This window comes from Carcharodon carcharias, chromosome 21 (assembly GCF_017639515.1).
Source record: "Carcharodon carcharias isolate sCarCar2 chromosome 21, sCarCar2.pri, whole genome shotgun sequence".
Lineage (NCBI taxonomy): Eukaryota > Metazoa > Chordata > Chondrichthyes > Lamniformes > Lamnidae > Carcharodon > Carcharodon carcharias.
In genome coordinates, this window is record NC_054487.1 from 67,684,911 (window position 1) to 67,710,490 (window position 25,580).

General features: G+C 42.4%; 1 protein-coding gene and 1 long non-coding RNA gene across 4 annotated transcripts in view; one reads left to right on the forward strand and one right to left on the reverse strand.

Annotated features, from left to right (window-relative positions):
• LOC121293197 (potassium voltage-gated channel subfamily C member 2-like) overlaps positions 1–25,580 on the forward strand; it is a 157,141-nt gene that overhangs the window by 131,136 nt on the left and 425 nt on the right. The window contains exons 2-4 of one of the 2 annotated variants that reach the window (XM_041216007.1): positions 20,032–20,962; positions 23,978–24,142; positions 24,964–25,100. In XM_041216007.1, coding sequence (XP_041071941.1) covers positions 20,032–20,962; positions 23,978–24,142; positions 24,964–25,100 — 1,233 coding nt within the window. Of the gene's footprint in view, positions 1–20,031; positions 20,963–23,977; positions 24,143–24,963; positions 25,101–25,580 lie in introns of those variants that run through there. The other variant, XM_041216008.1, reaches the window with a different exon arrangement.
• Positions 1–25,580, reverse strand: part of LOC121293198 — a 181,621-nt gene that overhangs the window by 128,325 nt on the left and 27,716 nt on the right. For both annotated transcript variants that reach the window (XR_005946459.1, XR_005946460.1), the window contains exons 2-3: positions 25,054–25,089; positions 21,741–21,861 (exon numbers count right to left, since the gene is read on the reverse strand). This is a non-coding gene — a long non-coding RNA (uncharacterized LOC121293198). The remainder of the gene's footprint in view (positions 1–21,740; positions 21,862–25,053; positions 25,090–25,580) is intronic.

The window sequence follows — 25,580 nt, forward strand, 5'->3', positions numbered from 1 at the left end:
CTTACAAGCTTATTAATAGCTTCATTGTGAGATATAAATAATACTGATGATACTTCAATACGTAACCTAGTTAAGTCTTAAGTTGTGTGAACTAACTTAGTTAACCATTTCAGTATTTATGTTCCAAATTGTGCATCTCAATTTCATGTGATACCTTTTGTAAGATATTCTCCAAAAATTAATGACATTTTAATATGTTATATGATAAAAATGCATAAAATTAAAGTCATTTTAGAATAATCTATAAAGGCTATATCTTTTGAATAGTGTAGAAATATTGTTACACCAAAATTAAAAATAATGCAAAGCCTAACAAACTTTTTACCCATTACTGTGAAATCTTATGTGAAAGAGACATTTGTGTAAGTTATGATTCCCATTCAAAAAAAAGAACTCCATAAAGTACCCTTCACCATCATTCAGCTAGCTTCAAGAAAATTAACATGCATAAAGCCTTAGCATATATAACCAATTTTATGGATATTGCCAACACAACAATGAAACTAAATAATATTATTATTTTACATGTGTTTCTGTAATTCTTACTGTATTACATTTATCAGTGCAAAATTAAAAGAACGTCATTTTTGAAGACATGTTGTGTGAAAATATGAATGCTGACAAAGTTTCTTTGTGTACCAAAAAGGCATTGATCCTGTTACCATTTTGTTCCTAAGAAAAAGAAAATATGTTTTATATAGCCTGTAGTTTCCCTATTTCGAAGGATAGTCTTGTAATAGCATTTAAGCAATATTTAATTAAGATATAATCAGTAGAAAGAAAAAGTAAAAATTGCATCTATATAGGGCTGGATTTTGCTGGGAGGCTGGGGGTTGGGGGGTGGTGGGTAGTGGTTCAGGCATGTGGGACATACTGCTGGGTGGCTAGCTATGTTTCTATTGGTTGAGCAGCATTCAGATCTTTGTTCCACTGAACCTAACAATGTATTGCTTAGCCTATCTTTTGTTGCTCATGAAGAGTCTTCCACAGAGAATGCCTTGCCTGAGTCCATGTCAGAGTCTATAGAGGGTCACACTAAAAAAAGAACTGGTACCTTCCCAGGGTGAAAGTCAATTAACACCCTTACTTCAGTCCCAGCTGAAAGCCTTTTTCCCTCCAGAGCTGGAGGTCAGCACAGAAGCTGTAGCAGAATCTTGAACATTTCTGAAACTGTAGAATCCTATACAACAACCTTATCCCTGAATTAATTGTCTACAGGAAATTCATCTCATGACAGAAGTTGACACTGTCATGTCTCCATATTCTCAGCAGTTCTTCCCATTGCCCATAATGGAGCAACCTCACATAAAGAGAAGTGTGGCTCTCTAACCACTGCCTACACAAAGTAGATGGTTCTCCAGAAATATCATTGGGAAATCATCTCTCCTTCTTTTCCTGACAGTCTTACAGGAATTTGGTCGTTTTTTTTCCCTTTCATCTTGTAAGTTCAGTGAAACCTTGAATCTGCAATGCCTTTTCAGTTTGCAATACAGCAGTGAATGATACAGCTGTGACAATCTTCCCTGGAGTTTAAGATTATTCTTCTTCTAAAGGCCTTTCCCAGACTGCTTTGAGGGAGCAACAAATTCCTCAAAATGTCCTCAGTTCTTCTCTTCTATTTCCAGAGGGCCCAAAGGTTGATGCTCTTCAGTCTTCTCCTTTGGATCAGTTTTTCATTGAGAAGCTTTCATTGTCATTACAGTTCAGTCATCTTGCAACCTACACTGTGTTTCCAAGCAATGTTGCTAAAGTGCGGACCTATTCTGCAGATGATGAGGTCCTACCGGATCCAGAAGAAAGCTCTCATAACTCCAAGGCACCTTCTTTAACAGCCGAGAATATTGTGGGAGATTGAATTCTCCAGGACTGTGACTTGGGGAGGGGAAGAGTAGGAGTTGGAGCTAGGTAAAATCTGAAGTTTTAAAGAAGGGAGTTACAGAAATGCAATGTAAATAATGAAAGACATAGGCCCAGATTTTCACCCCTTGGTTGAGTTCACTGGGTTGGGGGATCTTCCAGCTCGTTGAATCCAACCTTCAAAACTGTCAGCCTGCAAGTTGAATTTTCGATCATTGTCGGAGGTGGGGTGGGAGGGCAGGAGTGGGCTTAAAGAGAAGTCGGGGCGGGCAAACCCTGAACGAAGGTGCAGGCTGCCGGGTGCAGAGGTGGGCTTGGTGCAAAGAATGACTCTGTGCCCAGGTATTGTGTTTAAATAATTTTTAAAAATTCCTCCAGCCCTCACCCCTCATCCCAAATTACTTCCAAGCATACTCTATTCCCCATCCATGCCAACCTATGCTAACCCATGATGCTCATGGTCCTCATACCTGCTATGCCAACCTATATTCCTATGGTCCTCATACCTGCTATGCCAACCTATGTTCCCCCACCCACACCTCATGGCCCCCATGCCCCTGTGCCAATTTAGTGCTCCTCTACCCAACTCCAATTGCCCCAAATCCCCTATGCCAACTTAATGCCAACTCATGCCTATCCATGCCACCTCCAAACATTCTTTGCCTTTACCCTTCCATGACAACTCATCTAGTATCCTTGGACAGTTCCTTTATAGCTTTGACACCTCCTGGATAACTTTGGTAGGTTTAACAGCTTTGATAATTCCTGTATAGGTTTGACAGGTTTGACAGTTGGACAGCTCTTTAACATTTTCTGGACAGCTGGGCAATTCCTTGACAGCTTGATAGTTCCAATGATTTTGTGTGTAAAAAGTACATAATCATGTTCGCTTTTAATAATCCTAAAGGATGCCTTACCCCTCTTAAAGTGTGTGTTAACTCTCCCAAAGGGTGCCTTACCTCTCCAAAGGGATACCCTAGCTATCAAACACACCCACCAAGTTCAGACCACCTCTTACCTCTTCTATTCGGCACACTCCAAATTCCATACCCCCATTCTTCCAAACTCCCACTGCAGTGGAGTCAGCTGGTGACTTAAATGACCTACTGCCTCCCCGAATCACACCTGCATGGACCTCAGCCCGAATCCAGTCCTGCCCCTGCAAAGATGGTAAGTTCCGGGTTCTGGGGTGGGACTTAAAATTCTCAGCTAGTTCTGGGATTTTCACCAAGGTGGGGAGGCTGTCCACCATGGTGAAAATCCAGGCCATAGTTTCCTGTCCTTGTGAAAAGTAGGATAGTATACTTTGGCTGAGGTGTAGTATAAATGGTTAACAGATGGGATTTGCTGATGTATGATGTAGATGATGATGTACCACCAACATCAGTCAGTCATGTACTAAATTTGCTGGGTGGAATTTTCCAACATTTGCACCAAGTGCAGTAGCGGGTAGGCAATACTACATTTTACCCGCCAGCTGCAATAACAGGTTTTCATGCTGTATCATCCCAAACCCGCTGCATTAGTTATGCATTCCCCGGAAACGTGCCATTTCCATGGCGGGTGGGCTCTCATTTACCCAGCAGCCATCACCTCGCCGCTTCATCACGCCTGGCGCCATGTTTAAGGTCCAGGCGTGGGCACACATCTCAGTGCTTCCAGCCCAGGACTACTGAAGGGAAGATGTCCACGCAAGACAAAAAGACTACAGCCCCCAGGTTTAATGACACGTCACTGGAAGGCCTTTTGGATGCCGTGGAGGCCTGGCATGATGTCCTCTACCCCTGCTCTGGCTGCAGGATGGGCAGCGGCTTGACCAACAAGGCTTGGGAGGTGGTGGCAGTGGCGATCACCATTTTGTATCCAATTCTGCATAGAAGAGGTTGGCCATCCAATGCCTATAGAGCATGAATGGTCTCATCCATGCAGCCAGGGCATGGTAACTATCTCTTCACTATAAACTCACACATATTCACTGGCATCTCACTCACTGCCAGCTCAAGGGACATCACCACCCATGCTCACACATATCCATCTGGCCTCATCTCCTCTCGAGACTGCCTCCTCAACCCTCACCATCTTGAGGCCACTTGTACAGATCGACATGTGCCCCACATACACCCTGGGTTACCCTCCTTTCCCAGTATAGCCCTCACCCTGCAGCCTCTTCCCTTGCCTGAGGCCACTTCTCCCCCTTCCCCATGCAAGTCCTAGCCCTGCAGCCATTGAAAAACCACCCACTTATGGTTGATCTGGTGGTTAGAGACATGCTATAAGACCCCCTAAAAGTGATGAGGTGCTGCCTGCAAAGCCTGGCGCTGATGACTGCGAGTGCTGCCCAAAACAAGGTAGCCAAACAAACCTTGGAGTCTCGAGCGAAGTGCAGCCCGCCAGGTGCACGCCCCTTATGTGCTGTTGTGAAACACATCGGCGGGAAGGGCGGACAACAAAGGGGGGGAATGATTTCAGTGGGATGGCGGCCTAAAAGTGATATGCAGATGTTTTACGATGAGGTTTCTGACATCCAATGGCAGGAAATGATCGCAAACTGGTTTCACGCTGTTGTGAAACCGATCGCACCATATTGTCTGCTCATGCCACCGAACATGCCCGACATCGACGGGCATGGAAAATCCCGACCTCTCTAGAGAGAGAGAGAGGGGAAGAGAGAGAGAAAGGGTGAGATCATTCATCCTCTATCTGCATGCCTAGTCCTGGACACAGGACTATAAGAAGGCCCATGGAGATTGAAGATTGACACTGGACCCTGGTAAGCCTGGTACCTGCCAGTACCCAGTGTATTATGACATTGTATTATGAATTAAGAACCTCAATAGGCCTAAGGGTGGCGCGCTAGAGGGCGCCTTACTCACCTTCCCCCCACTCTTCCCCCCCCCCCCACACACACTTTATGGGGACCCGGTTGAGGGTGGGCAGGAAGGCAGTCAGCTAGCCATCCAACATATTTTCTGTGTGCACCCAAACGGCCCCCCCCCACCGAAAACTCAGCCGGTGGGTGGGAGGGCCATAAAATCCAGCCCACAGAGTTTTTCACGACCATGTTATAGCCAATGAAGTAGTTTTTTTGATGTGTAGTCACTGTTGTAATGTAGGAGTACTTGTTGCCACATTTATTGATGTAGACCTGCTGAAGATTCACAGAGAACCAATAAAAAATGCCAAATCTTTAGACAAGACGTTTAACTGAGACTTTATCTGGTCCAGTGGTTCACATGAATTTGGGAAACAGAAAGTTGTTTATTTGCTTTGGTTCTTCCATCAATCAATACTGCCAAAAACAGATAAATTGGTTATTCACCCAATTCCTTTGTACTAGAATGTATAACTATTGAATAAAATTTACTTCACTTGAAAGCAATTTATTTCTAAGTGAACACTCTATAAATTGTACCATGAATGTAGCCAGCAATGCATTCTTTATGAACATTTTCACCGGGAATTCCATATTAAACTTTAAATATGACATATAAATAGATGTATTGAAGAAAATAATCCTGTTTGTTTGTATTCATTTGTTTAATAGTAGTCAGGATTGAGTTAATGTTGAATGAGTTTCAGTGACATACAAAGGTTGTGTGGGGAATCTCCCTTCATCCACTGTAACTTTGGCGGGAGGGTCATAGAAATAGCAAAAAAAAAGGTGTAAACCGAAATTGCAGTTAGAAAAACAACATAAACTGGAATCCCAGAAATGCAAGGCTGTACTTGATGGGGGTCTCATCCACTGGCTGGATAGCTGATGAGAGCCCTCTGTTGCCTGCTTTAAGTTAAAACCTGCTGTATTAAGTGCCATGTAGGCACTTAACTGGACAGCGGTGGGCCTTCCCCAGGATCAAGGACCCCAGGGACAGAAGTCCCACCCACAAAGAGCTGCCAGCTAATCAGAGACTGGCAGCTCTATTGAATAGCAGTGCCATGGGGAGGCGGTGGCTACTGCCAGTGCGACACCCACCTGAGGCCTAGCATCATCGCCGGATCCCAGGCCACAGGTGATTAATGGAGGGAAGCGTGTCATGGGGGTAGGGGGATCAGCAGCAAGGACGAGGGAATAGCTCTCAGTGGGCACCACCTTCCCGAAGCTGGGCCCTCGATCAGACGCTGTGTGCCTTTGAATGAGGGATCCCCTGAGATCCTGCAAGCAACCTCGGCAGGGTTTGTTTGTCATGCTCCCTGCATCGCCAGGTCCCTACCTCCACTGGCTTAATACCAGCTGGGGTGGGATGAGGCCTTAAAGTGGACATTAGTTGCCCACTTAAGGGTCTCAATTGGCAGTGGGGTGGTAAAGCTGTCCACGGGCCTTCCCGCCATGAACTTAATTGGGGTGGAGATAGGAAGGCGGTGGGGTCCCCACCCGCCACATTAAATGAACACAACCACAAAACCTGCACAGGGGAGGGCATTAAATTCCACCCACTGTGAAATCAGTGTTTACCCTGTTTTCCAGGGTTTCTGAGGTTCTTCCATCAAAGTTGTGACAGATGGTGGGGGCCTGCAGCAGAAACACAGCCTCAAGATACACACTGTACAAATGAGCAATGTTACTCAGTGCTCACTGACACTTCAGTCAGCTGATTAAACCTCTGCTTGACTGAGCCTTTCAATGTGCTGCTCAAATACTGGAGCTATAAAAAGAATGTTACTGTTTTTGTTTCATTCATCGTTTTTGATCCAAACATTATTCTGAATTAAGAACTGCAAATCTTTCTTCAGGATCTTCAGGATCCTTTGCACTTAACCCCTTTAGACTAGTTCGGCATAATTAGAAGCCTTTTAGTGATACCATTACCACTTGGGTCATAGAGTCATTGCAGCATAGAAGGAGGCCATTTGACCCATAGAGGCCATGCTGGCTCCCTGTAGGATAAGCCCCAACCGGTTCCATTCCTCCCGTTTTATCCCCATAACCCTGAGCGTTTTTTTCCCTCAAGCACTCATCCAATTTCCGATTGAAATCATTCACCGTTTGTGCTTCCACCATCTTCATGGTTCCAGGTCCTTGTATGTAAAAAACAATTCTTTCTCACATCCCTCTTGCATGTTTTTTTCCAAAACCTTAAAGCTGTGATACATCACAACTCAGGATCAAGGACCCCTCCCCCCATCCCACCCCCATCCTTTTACCTTCAGCTAATAGGAACAGCTTTCCTTTGTCTACTTTTTCTAAGCCTGACATAATCATGTACACCTCTCTCAAATCTCCCCTCAACCTTCTTTGCTCCAAGGTGAACAACCCCAGCTTCTCTAACCTACCCTTTTATTTAGAATTCCTCTTTCCTGAAACCATTCTAGTAAACCTCTCCCACACTGTCTCAAGGACTCTCATGTCCTTCCTAAAGTATGGTGGCCAGAACTGGATGTAATAATATAGTTCTGGCCTGTTGAGCTTCATAAAGATTCAGCATAACTTCCCTGCCTTTGTACTCAGTGGGCGGAATTTTGCCCTTGATGGGCGGGCGGGCCCCACCGGCTCAGCAGTGGGCGGACAGCCGATCGCCGCCGCCAAAACAGGCCCCGCCACCATTTTAAGTGGGCGGGCCACCCGACGGGAAGCACTATGCGCTTCCTGTGCGGGGGTGGGATTCCCCAACTGTCAAAGTGCGCTCTTTCACGCATGCGCATGAAAGACCGCACATCCCTCTGAGACTAAGTGCTGCCTCAGGGAGAGTGCTGAAAGTTTTATAAACCTAAAAAATAAAAAAAATTATTAACATGTCCCCCTCATGTGACAATGTCACACAAGATGGGACATGTTAATAAATGTCGCATAAAATTTATTAAAGTTTTTTAAAACAGACATGAAACCTCATCCCGCCAGTGGATGAGGTTTCATCTTTTTTCAGAAGCCCGCTGGGGTTCCTTAAGGTTGGATGGGCAGGGCCTTTAATTGGCTTAATTATCCTGTCAAAGGCCTCAATTGGCCATTGACAGGTCTGCGGGCGCACAGCTGATTTCGCTGTCCACCCGCCTTCCTGAATATTTAAATGGGTCGGGTTCCCCCTGATGTCATCCCGCGTCATTTTCACATCGGTGAGCGGGCCCCACCCCCAACTCACCGACGGAAAAATTTTAGCCAGTGCTTCTATTTATGAAGTCCAAGATCCCACAGGCTTTGCTAACTACCGTCTCAATGTGTCCTCGATCTTCAACCATCTATGGACATGAACCCCCTGGTGCCTCTGCCCCTCCACACTCTTTGAAACTGTGCCATTTATTCAATATTGCCTCTCCCTAACTCTTCTGCCAAAATGCATCACCTCACACTCTTCTATATTAATTCCATCTCCCATATGTCTGCTCATTCTGCTAGCCTATCCATGCCTTGTTGCAGTTGACTGGTATCACCCTCACTGTCTGTCACACCGTCAAAATAAAGTAGTGGTCCTAGGAGTGGACCTTGGGAACACCGTACAATTGTCCTAAGAATTTGCAGTATCAAAAATTTTGTTGGTTTAGAAGTCAGATTCTGATCATTCAAAGTGGCTGCAAGCTGTGTTCAGTATAACTAAGCTTTACTGTTAATGATGTTTTCAACTTTACCTTGCTGTGCGTCCAAATTTCTAGGCTAAATACTTTAGCCATTGACATCCCAGACTGCTATAACACTGGTAATTCACCTTTTCAAACACTCTCAGATTCCTCAGGGTTCTATCTGACAATGTCCAGCTGTCCTATTAAATCTGTTTCTAAAATTGTTAACTGCCTCAAGATCTCTAGCTGATTCCAGCTTTCATTTTGTAAAATAATGGGCAGGTCATATGAAATACAAATTCCTGAATTTTTGGGCCAAACCAAGTTGATTTGTTAAAACAAATCCCTGCATCCTTTTCTCTCATATATTCCTCTGGAATATTTATGTCTAAACCACCAGCTCTTTTGTTCCAGCTGCATAGCTAATTATAGTCCCCCTGAGAATTTCCCAGATGGCAACATCTGATTCCACAAATTGGCAGACAGCAATCCACTAATTTCCTTTTAGATTATCTTAGTGGTTTTTTTCTCTTATCAATGAGTTATTATTGAATCTCCGTTACAGGGTTTTAAAGGTCTAATTAATCTTGTGAGGGTATGAGAGAGGTTTGCCATTTCAGAGTTTGGTCTGAAATCAACATAATTTCACAAGTATTTTCTGTTATTTTGATATCCCAGCAGAAGGTCCAAAAAGCATTCAGAAAAGGTCCACAAGAAAGGATTACTTCTTAAGCTCGAGGCAATGGGGATTCGGTATAAGACCATAAGATCTAGGAGCAGAAGCAGGCCATTCAGCCCATCAAGTCTGCTCAGCCATTCAATAAGATCATGGCTGATCTGATAATCCTCAATTCCACTTTCCTGCCTTTTTCACATAACCCTTGATTCCCTTACTTGTTAAAAATCTGTCTATCTCAGTCTTGAATATACTTAATGACCCAGCCTCTACAACCCATTTCCATAGATTCACTACCCCCTGAGAGAAGAAATTCCTCCTCATCTCTGTTTTAAATAGGTGACCCCTTACCCTGAGAGTATGCCCTCTGGTCGTAGGCTCTCCCACAAGGGGAAACAACCTCTCAGCATCTCCCTTCTGAAGCCCCCGAAGAATCTTATATGTTTCAATAAGGTTGTCTCTCATTCTTCTAAACTCCAATGAGTACAGGCCCAACCTACTCAACCTCTCCTCATAAGAAAATCCCTCCCTACCCAGGATCAACCTAGTGAACCTCCTCAGGACTGCCTCCAATGCCAGTGTATCTTTCCCTCGATAAGGGAACTAAAACTGTTCACAGTATTCTTGGTGTGGTCGAACTAGTGCCTTGTATAGTTTTAGCAAGACTTCCCTATTCTTATACTCCATTCCCTTTGAATAAAGGCCAATATTCCATTTGCCTTCCCTATTACCTGCTGAACTTGTATGTTAGCTTTTTAGGATTCATGCACGAGGACTCCCAAATCTCTCTGTGCTATAGCTTTCTGTGGTCTTTCTCCATATAAATAATATTCAGCTCGTCTATTCTTCCTGCCAAAATGCATAACCTCACATTCTATCTGCCCAGTTTTTGCCCACTCACTGAACCTGTCTTTATCCCTCTGTAGACTCTTATAGTCTGTAGTATGAAACTTGAGAAAAGATCAGAAGTTTTCTGAAGGATAAGAAACAGTGTATACTTGCTGAGAGGTGTTACATCAGGGCAGTAAAGACATTGAATGGAGCTTTCCTCCTGTTTCGAATTTACGTTAACGACCTGCATTCAGCAACTCTTTGCAGATACTAACAAACCAGAATGAGCATTTGTTTATATGGAGATGACTAAAGACTTACAAACTAGGCCAGACAAATATCCACAATTCACAGCACTAAAATAAATGATCCAAAAGATGATGGAACAATGGTAAATGAAGCATAATATGAACAACTGTAAAGTATTGCATACTAAAATGATTTCTATTTTCCATGATAATATCAAAATAATAGAGAAGTTGAAAGTGATGTAAATGTGTTAGTGGATTCAATGCTCACCATATCCAATCATGGCAGAGCAGCACCAACAAAGTAACCAAAATTCTTGAATATATAGCCAAGACAGTCGAGTACAAGTTAGAAGAAATTATACTCAAACTGAATAGTGATATGGTGTTGCATGTTCTATCCCATTCTGGCCATTCAGGCACACATCACGAGGAATTTCACAACACATTCCCACCTCCATGGGATAATGTAGGATTCGGGTTAACAGTGGGAATAGTAGGCAGGTAACCAATTAAGCCCCTTGCAACAGGAGGCCATCGTGAAATGGTGGCAGCCTCCCAGGGGAAGGCCAGATAGGCATTGCAGCTGGAGGCTCCATTCAATGTGGAAGGCATGGCAGTAATGTTGTTCACTGCAGGAGGGCTTTTCCCCTCATGCCTGACAGTCCCAACCCAACCTAACTTTCTCATTTACTCCATTTGCAGCGACCAGGAATAGAGGCTCCCTCACGCCAACCTACATATTTAAGTAGTGCCCATCTCTGACAGTGGGGCTGCTGATCAGTGACTGCTGGACGGCCTCCAGACTCATGAGCTCATGTCCTTGAATAGACAATTGGCCTCTAGGCCTGTGTGTCCTGTCATCAGCATCTGTGGGTTCCCAACTTGCATTTCATCCCAATGACTTGACCGGGCCCTGGGAGCAAAAATCCAGCCTCGTCTTTTTTTATTCATTCTAGAGTTGCGGGCTTCACTTGCTGGGCTAGCGTTTATTGCCCAACTCTAATTTCCCTTGAGAAGGTGGGGGTGAGTTGCATTCTTGAACTGCTGCAGCCCATGTGGTGTAGATACACCCACAGTGCTGTTAGAAAGGGAGCTCCAGGATTTTGACCCAGCAACATTGAAGGAACGGTGATATATTTCAAGTCACGATGGTGAGTGACTTGGAGGGGAACTTCCAGGTTGTGGTGTTCCCATCTATTTGCTGCTCTTGTCCTTCTAGATGTTAGTGATCATGGGTTTGGAAGGTGCTGTCGAAGGACCCTTGATGAATTCCTGCAGCGCAGCTTGTAGATGGTATATGCTGCTGCTACTATGCATCGGTGGTGGAGGGAATGAATGTTTGTGGATGTGGTGCCAGTCAAGCGGGCTGCTTTGTCCTGGATGGTGTCAAGCTTCTTGAGTGTTGTGGGAGCTGCATGCATTCAGGCAAGTGGGGAATATTCCATCACACTCCTGACTTGTGCCTTGTAGATGGTGGACAGGCTTTGGAGAGTCAGTAGGTGAGTTACTTGTCACAGGATTCCTAGCCCCTGACCTGCCCTTGTAGCCACAGTATTTATATGGCTAGTCCAGTTCAGTTTTTGGTCAATGGTAACCCCCAGGATGTTGGTAGTGGGGGATTCAGTGATGGTAATGCCATTGAACATCAAGTGTCTATGGTTGGATTCTCTCTTGTTGGAGATTGCTTAACAATTGTGTGGCGCGAATGTTACTTGCCAATTGTCAGCCCAAACCTGGATATTGTCCAGGTCTTGCTGCATTTGGACATGGACTGCTTCAGTGTCTGCGAAGTTGCGAGTGGCGCTGAACATTGTGCAATCATCAGTGAACATCCTAACTCCTGACCTTACGATGGAAGGAAGTGTCAGAGGAATTATGAGAAGAGATTTGAGAAATCTGAGCAGCAGTTACCAGCCTTGCTTCTGTGGTAGCCCATATGATTGTGGATCAGAAGGTTCGAAGACTTGAACACACAATCTACGCTGGCACTCCATTGCAGTACTGAGGAGTGCTGCACTATCAAAGATATTGGGCTGATTTTTCGCCATGGAGGTAGGAAGCTTGAGTCTGGAGATGTTCCGACTCGGCAGTACCATCTCCATGGAAATGACCCCTGCACGCATGATTTTTGCTCCAGTGGGGGTGGCGACAAAATCAAGTTGGACCTGCCAGCTCTGGAGGCAGTTTGGAGACAACCACAAAGGTAGCAGGTTCCAAGGCAGACTGGGTAGAAAACCACCTCAGTTCTCTGAGACATTGATCCAGTTTTATAAAAGGCTGTTAACCCCTGTAGCCCTTACCCATCACTACCCCATCACCCCACACTTAGTCCCATGCCACAACTTACCATCCATGTCACCTCCTTTGCTACTCACCAAGTATTCACTATGGGCAGACCTCAGGATCCATGTGGAGATGAAAACAAATTAAACTTCTAACAATCTAAGAGAGCTCACACCCATACATACTTGATGTAGAAAAGAAACTCTCATTCATGAAACCCATTTAAAGATTTTAAATCCCCTCAAGTGGTTAATCTGTTATAAAAATAAACAAACTTAAATTCAGTAACTACAACAAAGACAACAAATCTTTTAATAGCCTCTTAAAACTGTCATTCAAAATGTGAAGTCAGTCCCTCAGCTAAGAGGTTTTGGAGCTTTTGTAACTCAGCCAGACATTCATAATGGGCTCAGCTACATTAACAATCTTTTGGAAATGTTAATAATGCACTCTACTGAAACTGCAGGAATGGATGGGAATGTTTCTTTTCTAAAGTACACCAGATGGCCTGTCATTCAATGCACTCTAACAGCATTTGTTTCTTTTTTTTACTCTAATTGACAGCTGCAGCTTGTTTTTTTCATGTGTAATGGACTGGGGATTTAAATAATTTCAGATCATCATACTTAGCAGAATTTATCCACTTTTCAAGATTGCTTACATCTTCTCCATAAATTTGTGCCCCCATACTGTGTGTTAAGTCCTTGCAATAGAGAAAATAAGGTCTTTTTGAACTCAGCGCTAATTTAAAATGGCCCTGCTGAGTTCAGGTTTCTCACCTGTGTGATTCATTGTGATTCCTGCTAGAAATGGAGGCCGGCCATCTGCATCTGGGTCCTGCCCATCATTTTTAAAGGCCTATGGAGTCTGCCTGACTCAGCAAAAATCCAACCCATTGTCTTTTGGATGAACTGATAAACTGAGGCTTATCTGCACTCTCAGATGGATATAGCAGATCCTGTAAAGAAAAGCAAAAGAACTGTACTGATATCCTAGCCAATATTTATTCCTCAACCAACACCACTAAAACAGACTGTCCAATCATTTATTTCATTGCTGTGCACATGTTTCCTTGTTTTACAACATTGATTACACTTCTAAAGTATTTCATTGGCTTGGGGGCATCCAAAGGCACTATATAAATGAAGGTTCCTTTGTTCCAGTTTTGAAAGTGATGTACAGGGAGAAAATCTAAATAATAAGGAAAATTGTAGAATCAGAAAATGTCCACAAACTAACAATGACATCTGTAAATGTTTGGGAAGCACAATCTGTTTATATGTTCTGAAGAAGAGTCAGCGGGACTCGAAACATTAACTTTGTCTTTCTCTCCACAGATGCTGTCAGGCCTGCTGAGTTTTTCCAGCAATTTTTGTTTTTGTTTCAGATTTCCAGCATCTGCAGTATTTTGCTTTTATCTTAATGTTTATATGTCCCTTTGATGAGGCTGTATTTAATTCTTCACTCATATAATAGTCCTATTTTACCACAGAAATGAATTGTGGCTTCCAAGCCATATTTTCAGCCTTGGCTTAGTGGTAAAAGTCTCACATCTAAATCAGAAAGCCATAGGTTCAAGTCCCACTCCTGAGACTTGAGCACAAAAATCTGGTCTGACATTCCACTGCAGTACTAAAGGGGTGCTGTGCTGTCTGAAGGAATGCTGTACTGTTGGAGATTCTGTCTTGAACATATGTCATTAGACCAAGATCTTGTCTGTACTCTAGAGTTGGCATAAAAGATCCTATGACACTGCTTGAACGAAGAGCGGGGGGGGTGGTTTCCCTGTTGTTTTGGCCAATATCTACCTTCCCAGCCACTTCACGCACCTGCTGCCATCAAACTGAACGTCCTGTTTTAAAGGTTCAGACTTTCTTTAAATGTTGCTAGCCTCTCACAAATTTGAGCCCACTGCAGCCACTCAGCAGCATGCTTAATGCAGGCTGCATGCTACAATCATGATAATGGACAGGCAGTGTGAAGATTATACACTGCCTGCATTGGAAGGGATAGGCACGGTTTGGTCTCTCATTGTGATCCCCACATTTTCGAAACTGATTGGATTTTGCAGTCATTTGCTAGTCATTATTACATTGCTAGCGACCTTGCTGTGCTCAAAACCGGCTGTTTTGTTTCCTTATTCTTGTAACTGCACTTCAAAATTACTTCAAAAGTATTTCTTACGTTCACTGCTTGTAACTTAGGGACTTCCTGAAGTCATGAAAGGCACAAAATCTTTTTTTTAATATATAAAAACAGAAAATGCTGGAAATACTCAGCAGGTCTGGCAGCACCTGTGGAGAAAGAAACAGTTAACGTTTCGACTCCGTATGACTCTCCTTCAGAGCTTCCAGCATCCGCAGTATTTTGCTTTTTTTTTTACTCTTTTTGACACAGTAAAATACAAAATGACCACTGTGTCAAACATTTAGATATGTTGCAGTCACCATTTCCTCCTGTCGCTATCATCAAAGAACTGCCTGACCACTAGTGTAGTCTAGTTGCCATCTTGGTTAAAAGTATAGATTTCACATCTGATGTACCAATAGAAGCTACAGGTGGAATCTTCCGGTCCTGCCAGCAGCGGGGTTTGATGGGCCTGGGGGAACCTAATTTGGCGGGTAGCCAAAAATCAGTTTCCCGATGGCAAGATGGACATTAGCAATTAAGTTCCCCGCCAGTGAGAAATTAGCACGTTCACATTCACGACTGCACATGAGTGGCGATCACATAGCGAGGTAGACGTTTTCCATACTTAATGGTGAGTTGCCGCTGCATTGTCCTCTTTGGGTGGGGGGGGGGTGGTTATCTGTAAATTTCAGCCTATGCTTGAGGGTGGGTGGTGGCAGTGCAAGTTGTGTGGAGGATGACCAAGGGAGGAAGTAAGGGTTAGCGGAGAAAGGTGGAATGGTGGCCGAGTGGAAGTGATAGTGCAGGCTGTCCAGGTGCCGTTTAAATATAGCACCTGGACCCTTGACCCCATGAGGTAATGGTGGGAATGGCAATTTCCTGCCCGCCCCACCATGAGAATCAGCATGCTCCTCACGTATGTAATAAGCTTAACAGCACAAGATCGTGTGTACCCACCCCACAATAGAAACCACTCTCACTTCCACACCTGCCCCCGAACTTAGACTCCAGAATGGAAGATGCTGGCTACATTTCTGAATGATTTGATATAACTGCCTTCTGGGAAGAAACTGAATCTTCTGCCTTGAATTGCAAATTTTTCAACTATATAAACTATCCTCTGCGCGACAGATTGGTAGATCCTACCGACACATGCTCACAACTGTGCAACAAGTAAAACACTTCCCCGCCCCATGCCCTGGCAACACTAACACCAATAAAAAGCTGGTGTGAGTGAACTGATCCTTCATCGTCTTGTCGCTGGTCATGGGGCCTCGTTGACTTCTCTTGCCTGCCATTTCTCTGTGAATTGTTCTTTCCCTTTAAGCCTGCAGAGGGCAGTGAGACCCTCCCATCCCAACAGCAACAAACATATCCTCCATGGCATATAAACTGCCCCCTGCCTTTGCCATTGTAAAGCTGCATGTATCCAATAGTTCACACTGCAGATGGATTTGAAATCACCGATGCAGTTACCAATACAAGTGTATTGGTGTTTTTTCTGCTCCTTCTGAGAACCCCATTGGAATGATTTATAGTGAGTCGCCCGATTGTTAGTTTTTGCATTCAGTGGTTTCAGCTTCTTTCTCTCTCAAATTTTCATTACTTCAAATTCTTGTCAAAGGCACAGTCCTCTGTCTCATAATCACACACTGCCATTTTTAGATTTTTAATATGCACCGATGTTTCATCCAATTTAGCTGCACTCATTTCTATCACTGTTAATGCCTCTTGTTCCATGATTTTTGCCTTTAAACATCATCTTATTATTTCCAAGGAGGCTGGCAATGACTACAGTCTTGCTTCAGGCTGCAATTTCTGCTTGGATGGTTTTTCCTCATTTATGTCAAATGTCCTTCAGACTATCAGATATATAACATTTCTCTACTTGTAGACCATATTTCTATTCTGCTCCTAATGTCAGGGAATTTATAAAATGGTCAATTTGCCCTCGGAGTTCTGAATAGCAGCGTGACCTCCATTCAGTGGTATAAGCCAGTTTCAAATAGTTAATAACGGGTACAAATCCTGCCAGAAAGGTGATGTAATAATAACACTCAATTTTCGTAAGTCAGACCATTCACAAAATTATTCACAACTGCAGGTGCAATTTTGGACCTTTGCTTAGAATACACCTGAGGTCAATTGTAACTCATCAAATCTGACTGAACAGGGCAGTGAGGGCCTCAAAATAGTGTTGGTAGTTTTAGTGCCCCATCATGCTATGCTTTGGCTGCCACCATTTTGACTGGGGCCTACCCCAGCTATTGCTCGAAATAGGTGATAGGGATTTTACCAATGCAAATCAGAATCCTGATGATGAAGTTAGGATCCCTATTGCCATTATTTTAGGTACACATGGATGGAGTGTGATTCTTTTATCTTGGTGCTGACTGGCCTAAGTGGGAGTCAGGAGATGGGTGCAAAAGTTTGTATTTTTGTAAAGACTGAAGGAGCAAGTGCTGCTGCTCACTACAGACCACAGCTTGCCCAGGATCACCGCCTTTGACTTTGCCTCCCTTACCCTACCTGCAGCTGTCACTAACTTCCTAAAGCCTTTCCTGTGGCTTAACACTGAGGAGCCATCCATTTGACATTTGCAGCTCACCAGTCGGACTCAAGTGAGGCTCCAGTCAACTCACTCCACTGATTGGCCACCCAGAAATTGAAATTGTTTAAGTGAAGTGTAAACGGATGCAAGCAATTCAGCAGAAATATCAGAACATTGGAACAAATATTTTAACAACCTTGAGAAAAGGCTCAATAGACTTCTCACTACTTTTGCCAAGGCTAATGGGAAAAATGATGAAGAAATTATAGGAAAAATTGCAGAGAAAGGGAACTCACTGTACTGATAGATGAAACAGAGCATCTCAGCATCCAACCCATTGCTTGATGGCTACTGAAATGAGGCAGTGGGGAATGAGGCAGATGAGAGTTTGGATTCCTCTTTATCATGGCTTAGTATCATCCCCATTGGTAATATTGGAACATGCCCAAATGTTGATTGTTATCATCACGGGTTGTGCCCCTCCTCTGCTAAATCTTACTGCAGGTACCTTTCTCAATGGATGCCTATACTCTGCCTCTGCCTTCCTGCTGGCATGGACTATGTGAAGGCAGTTCTCCATGTTCGTTGACAGATAGGTGCTCTAATAATTGTAGGTAAGGTCAGTGACATTGTGATGGATTCAGACAATCAAACCGAATTGATGTTTGATTACTGCTGTACCCTTTCCTTCATTCAGTACCATTATGATTAAACAATTCCAAAATTCTAGCCAGTTTTATAATTAGCAAGATCTTCATATATCTTATTTGCACCATTGCACCCGCTCTCCCAAATTCCTTTGGGGACAGGGGTAATGATTTTCCAAAACAAGGTATAAGCCCTTGTGTTTTTAGCTGAAGTAATGAGCTTGCAATCAGATGGACCCAGAATACCAAAATGGCATCTCTCCACTGAACTCCCTCTTGTTCCTCGTGGAAAAAACCCACATATTTATGGTGTTCCAATGGCTGACAGTAATGGACACCATGGGAATTAAATAAAAAGTAGAGCAGTGCAGAACTGGCCTAAAATCAGCTTCATTCCCTGATAAAATGAGATGTCTTTTCTATACACCTGAGGTGGAAGCTACCATCTCCACAGAAAGGAACACTTGATGGAAAAGCAGTGGAGTCCCGGGCCTGGGTTTTCGCTCCCGAGTCGGGCAACGCAGAGTCGGGAAAATTCCCAACTCCACAAACCTGACTCGGGAGAAAGTGCCCTAGCTGTCCCAGTTTCCATTTTCGAGGGAGCAGGTGTTAACGGGAGTCAGGCCCGCCACCCAGAACCAGTGCGGAGGCAGCCACAGGTGCTGCATGAAAGGCTGGACTTGGCGCTTCAAGAAAAAAGAATAAAACAGAAAACAGCCTTCACCCCTCCTCACCTTCTCACCACACCCCGACATACTCCCCATGCCTCATCCATGCCAACTCAATGTAGAATAATGCAGCGTAGCAGGTGTCCTCAAAGTATGGGACTGTAGCTGTATAAACTAATCTAATCCCTTTAAAGAAAGCGTTTGGGCTCCATTAATGTGCAGCTCATCTGTCACAACTGTCATAAAACTGTACATTTGATTAACTGCTATCCTAGCAACTGCCATGTTCCTTTCTTTTATAAGCTTCAGTTGTACCAGCATTAATTAAAGGGCCAAGAAGAAAAGACAGGTGGGTGCTCATGGGTTACCACCTTTAGTCATGGCTTGTGACTCATTTGGGATAGCCATAAGCAACATCTGAGGAACAATATATTAATACTTGTCCAACAGGATCATGATTGATTAGACTATCAGAATAATGAAGCAAAAGTTTTGAAGGTGGATGTATATAGTTCTCCGGAGGTCTCCAAAATCATTGTAGCCTGCTGCCTCTTCCAAAACCTAGTCATCCAAACAGGCATTGCTATGTGGTAGAAGTAGTCAAATTAAAAGGACAACAAGGAGAATTTCTACAGATCATTGCTTTGATACAGGCTCATACTTTTGTAAGTATAAAGTACAATGGGTGCTAATACAAACAAGGGGCAGGATTTTACATCCCCCGTGTGGGCGTGTGCCCGACCTAGTCAGGTGTAAAATTGCTCGAGATGACATCGGGCGAGCGTCCCAACGCCATCGCACACTCACACGATATTTCACTCGGTGGGAGCGCGCAAATGTTGGAAGTGCGCCCGCCGACAATTAAGTGGGCAATTAAGCCCATTAACGGTGCAATTATCTCCAATTTTTCGTGGCTCACCCCTGCCCTTGGTGACCTCTTTGCCCGCCCTCCTCCCAGCCCCACCCCGGCAGCGCTGAGCTTTTCAGCGCACATTTCACGCTGGCTGGCTGTCACTTGGCCAGGCAGCATGAAATCGCAGTCGGGAGCCATTTGCGGTCAGCAGTCCATTTCCTGGCCAATAGCAAGCCCGCTGATCATGCCCGCCCTCCGAGCTAAAAATTCAGGCCAATGTTTCCGAAACCTTTAGCACAAAAGGCATCAGTAAGGCAGATTATGAGAAACCACACCTCATTTGAATGTTGATAGATTATAAAAAGGTATTTAGATATTGGATTGCATGAATGCAATTGGTAGTGTTGAAATGGTTAAAATGAAATTGAACAACCGTAATGAAGTTTGTAAATCCGTGTACTGTAAATTGAGGCTGTGATTGTAAACTGATTATACAAGATTACAATTCATCTGCAGTACCGCATTCTTAGTTTGAAAAGAAATTACATGCACTCAAATTTGACTTGTTACTTGTAAAATAAAGTGAGAAGGTATATAGTACTAATGGTTTCTTCATCAGTGAGTGAATATTGTAAAGATTTAATATTAGATGTAAAAATATTGCCATCTACAGATTTAATTAGTGTAAATTATTGCTGAATACTTTTGTCTGTTTATGGTTTTTTAACTAAAAACACTCACTTGAAACTGTTATTTAAAATGTAAATAATTGCATTTTTGTCCTTTCTTTTTCAGTTTATTGCCTTTGCCTCCTTATTGTTCATCCTCGTCTCAATCACCACCTTTTGCCTCGAGACACATGAGGCATTTAACAAGATTGTTAACAAAACAGAACATTTAATAAACGGGAATTCATCTCAATTAATCCAACACCTTGAGATTGAAACAGACCCGGCATTGACGTACATTGAAGGTGTATGCGTAGTATGGTTTACTATTGAATTTTTAGTTCGAATTATATTCTGCCCTGACAAACTTGAATTCATCAAAAATCTTCTAAATATTATTGACTTTGTTGCAATTTTACCCTTTTACTTGGAGGTGGGACTCCGTGGACTTTCCTCAAAGGCTGCAAAAGACGTGCTGGGCTTCCTCAGGGTGGTAAGGTTTGTCAGAATTTTGCGAATCTTCAAGCTAACCCGTCACTTTGTGGGATTAAGAGTGCTTGGACACACTCTCCGTGCTAGCACTAACGAATTTCTACTCTTAATCATTTTCTTGGCTCTGGGTGTGTTGATATTTGCTACAATGATTTACTACGCTGAGAGAATCGGAGCAAACCCAAATGACCCAACAGCCAGCCACCACACCAAGTTCAAAAACATCCCTATTGGATTCTGGTGGGCAGTCGTCACCATGACAACACTTGGATACGGCGACATGTATCCTCAGACCTGGTCGGGCATGTTAGTAGGAGCCCTCTGTGCTCTTGCAGGTGTGCTTACAATAGCAATGCCTGTACCTGTTATTGTCAATAATTTTGGAATGTACTATTCACTGGCCATGGCAAAACAGAAGCTTCCAAGAAAGAGAAAGAAACACATCTCTCAAGCTCCTCAAGCAGGGTCTCCAACTTACTGCAAAACAGATCTGAATACACCTTGCAACAGCACTCAAAGTGATGTGTGTCCCTTTGGGAAAGATAAGCTGGAGTGCAACAGAACAGGTAAGACAAACCTGCAGAGAATGGAAGATATATACCTGGTAATCTCTGGAAGTTGACCGGTCCACTCAATGTAGTTGAAAAGTGAGCGTACAGCTGTCAATTTAAAAAGTTACGTTGTCTAACTTTTTAACCTCAGTCACGAGCAAGACACAGTACATGGGTCTATACAATAGAATTGGTCTAAAATAATTAACTTGATCATTTCAGGCCCAATTAAAGCTTCCTAATGGAAATATCTAAGTGATGAACAGCATTTTACCCAGTATCCCTATGAAAACAACAACATAGATTTGATGGGATTAAATCAATATTTGACCAAATGTTACTTTTTAGTAACAGCCCCATTTATCGAAACTCATCTCTTCAAAAAGAAAGGAAACTAGCCTTAATTTCAATATTGGGATGGGAGACAGGCTATTTTCATTGTTATCCATCTGTTCTTCACCTGAAAAATTGGAGGCCGGCAAAACTGGATAGAGGTCGTGCTTCAGGTGCTTTGTTGGTACGCAAGGCCCACCTGTTGCAATTTGCACATGTTTCCATTGGGAGGCTGCTTAAACATCCACATCAAGTCCAACAACGGTTATGGGTTTCCACTTCCAGTTGTAAATGGTATGTGTGCACTATGCACCCTTTGCAGTTTTGTACCAGGCATTGAGAGGTCCAATCAGTGGGTCCTTAGAGGGACAGTTGAAGGCTCCTTAAAAAAAATAGCCAAGCAAAGTTTTAATGCTTATTATTGGGAAACCAGGAGGTGCCAGTTCTTCCTGTTTCATACCTGTATTTCAGCGGCTGCTTTGGCCACTCAGCACAAACACTCTCTGCCAACCTCATGTCCATATCAAGAGGATGTTGAAAACCGCCCATGGTGTGCCTTGCAGTTGAATATGCAGCTATACCTGGAATGAGTTTCAAAGATATCTTTGTCATTAAAGAAGTGCAGCTTCACTATTTTGTGAAAAAAAAAATTTCTGCAGGCTGCGAAATTATTTGCTGGATTGAAATCCACTATGCAATGTTATGAGACATATACAGCAAATGAAGAAATGTCTTAATGTACTTGATACCTATATACATAGCAGTTGTGATTATGACTTGTTGTGCTTGGCATTAATGGTGTAGATAGCCTCAAAATGGGGCTGGTGTCCTTATTTCTCTGTTAACCCCACCATTGTAGCCAGCACCATTTTGAAAGGGCCTATAGCTGGGTGCCATTTCACACCTATACTAAAACAAAATACTACAGATGCTGGAAATCTAACATAAAAACAAAATTGCTGGAAATACTCAGCAGGCCAGATAGCTTCTATGGAGATAAACAGAGTTAACATTTCAGGTCGATGACCTTTCATCAGGACTGAGGAGGAGGTCATCCACCTGAAATGTTAACTGTTCCTCCTCGCAGATGCTGGCTGACCTGTTGGGTATTTTCAGCATTTTTTTTTTGTGGTTTTTATGCCAATTTTACATCTGCCTGTTTTAAAGTCAAAAGTCCCCTTTCAAAAGGTAAACTGGGGTCCCAGGGCCAAAGAGGCCGAGCAAAGTAGGTTTGAAATTATTCATGTAGGTCCAGACCCCTCCCCACTGTGCAATTGTGGTAAGCTGAGAAATGCTTGCTGCTCTAAGAGATGACCCAAGATTTTGTGTAACTTATTCCTGCAAAACATCACACTAATGTTAAGGTTGGTTCTGAAATCTAGAATATCATCAACTGCAAAATAACAACAACTGTGCCTACACTCAGTGCTTGAAAAATGGGCTATAAAATTCACTTTGGATGAATTAACATAAAATTGGCAGTAGTGACTTAGCATGGCATGGAAAGGAAAACATGGGCAGAATGACAAACAGGCTTCTGATTAATTGTTATTTCCCACTTTGCAATGCTGCCAAAATGAACTTAATTCCCCTTAAGTTTACATGGAAGTCTTAAAGTGCATTTCCATGTTAGGTATAAATGATCACTGGGATGAAAAACATAGAGGGATATCTGCTGAAGATGATTCCATGCACATTTGGAACCTGTTTGACTTTCCATCTATTTAATGGTCTGACTCCATTACATGAGCTTCCTTGATGCTCTGTGCCCAGCCAACCTTGTGCAGTCCCACACAAGATGAAGAGGTGACCCTCCAGTTCTATATAAGCTATCAAGAATCCTAGAGAATTTTGAATGAATGTAACACTAGCTCTTCTTATACCAAAGAATGTTGGTTACATCTGATTTAAAGCGTAACTAAAAATTAAATACAACCTTGAAAACAAATGTAAGACTGATATAAACCTGCCACACAGATCTCTCGGGCACTCTGTTAATGTGTTATGTTTTGAAAAATATATTTTCTCATCGCATTTACATGGAAGTCTCAGCAACAAACTTTTATGTTTTAACTGTACATTTTCAACTAAACTTAAACAATATATCATTTTTATTTACCATCTTAAAATGTTCTTTCGTGAAAATTCTATACAAGCAAGATATCAACATAATCAAATTTGTCATTGGATGAAAGGAGAATGGAACATAGCATGTTTACCGAACACCAGATTTTAGTACAATCAAATGAAACCAACATTCTTGGGAGACTGCCTTCCAGTCTATAAATATTAGCTTGCTGATTGCTGTACTGAGGGATATTGTTATTTTTGTGCTCATGATGTATTCATGCATTTGAGAAGGAATGGTCTATATAATAATAAGTATTTGCAACAGTAGTGCATGGTGTCAGTTCTCTCTTTGCAACTGCATTGAGATATATGTGAATATGCACATTCATTTAATAACTTGAAGGAATCCTTTTCCCCAGTGAGCACCTCATCACTCTACCTAATGTGTTTGGCATTTTCGCTGCTTTGCCATGCCTCATTAGTTTGTTTATTGATAAGAAATTAGGATTTCAAAAGGCCATATCATCCATAAACTTGCATGTCTCTGTTATGAAATCAGACTGTGGACTGTTGTTATGAACTAGTGTATGCATTCAGAAACAATAAATAGAATGGTGATGTGAACAGTGTTGTCAGGTGAAGAGAGTGCAGGAAGTGACCAGCCACTATCACCTGAAGAGAGGCTTCCAATCAGACGGTCTAGCACCAGGGACAAAAACAGAAGAGGGGGAACATGTTTCTTGCTGACAACGGGTGATTATGCGTGTAATACTGATGGAGGGATCAGGAAAGGTATGCAATTCTACTTAGACATCTAAAAAAAAGTTTTGACGTTAATAGCATAAGCTAATTTAGAAAATGTTGTGCATTTTTCATATCATACTTTCCTGTGCAGTCATTTTTCTTGTAATACATTAGCTAATGAACATCCTGGTATACATTTTTAAGTGTGCGTTTGTGTATGTTTAAAATTTAATCAAATTACAGTCAGTTCTCACACATATAAGTCCATCAATGCCTCAATTAGCACAGACATATTCTAGTAGTTCACCATTAATATTTAACCTTAAAGCTGTGTTTTGTTACTTAAATTGATTCTTTAAAATAGCAAAGTATCCTTAGCCAAACAAATTTTGTTTATCCTATTTGCCTTTACCTCAGTATATTTTTGAAGTAAAAAATGCAAACTATATGTTTCTAATTTCTATACAAAGAAGTTATTCCAAAAGCTATTAAATTTGTAAGTGCCTTTCTGTTTCTATGTGTTGACCATATTTAATCCAGTGGTCAGAATTAACCATATTATAAAAATTACTACTAATATTTAGTGTCCTTTTGACAGCTAGACATGTAATTTCCATTGTGCTCTACTTGTAGCACGTTAGTTAATATGTTTGTACTAAATTGCTCTCTGCACAATTTTAGCACATTCATTAATGCATTTTAGCACAGAAGGAGCTACGAACCCTAGTTCACTCTTAATGTGACAGTTTATAAACAAACCAGCTTGTCGTAAAGAAAACCACTTTTGATTGCACTGCATTTTGTAATGTTGTTTTCATGGCTGTTAACTGATGCAAACTGATATCTGTGCATTTTTCTTTCCGTATAAGGATATGAAAAGTCCAGAAGCTTAAACAACATAGCTGGCTTGGCTGGTAATGCTCTAAGACTGTCTCCAGTAGCTTCACCCTACAGCTCACCTTGTCCCCTGAGACGTTCTCGATCTCCCATTCCATCTATATTGTAAACAAGCATAGAATAATTTATTCAAGTTAACTTCTGCCGCATTATAATATAATTAAGACAGCAGCTTTAAGTGTAGACCTACTAATAAGACTTAAAACCTGCATGATATAACTGTAAATATAAAGATACTGCAATAGCTGAAGTTTCTGACCTTTGCATTTAATCTTTGCAAAGTAATGCTTCTTGCTTCTATGTTAATTTTACTGCATTACCATTGCAAACTAAGGGCATTTAGAAGATCTGCTTAGCCACTATGTTCAATGACAAGTGTTTTTCAGGGAGATACTGAATACAAACATGTGCTTCCAAATGATTTCACTCCATTGGAACTTCATTTCTGTGACTTTGATCCATTTCGAAGATGTCTTGACTTCTGTCTGAGTCCACACAATGTGGCTTGGGTTAAATCATTTGCATGGAACATTCTGTCTCATCGTCTGCAAGCAATGTGCACTTTCTGGAACATGGATGGCTCTGGATA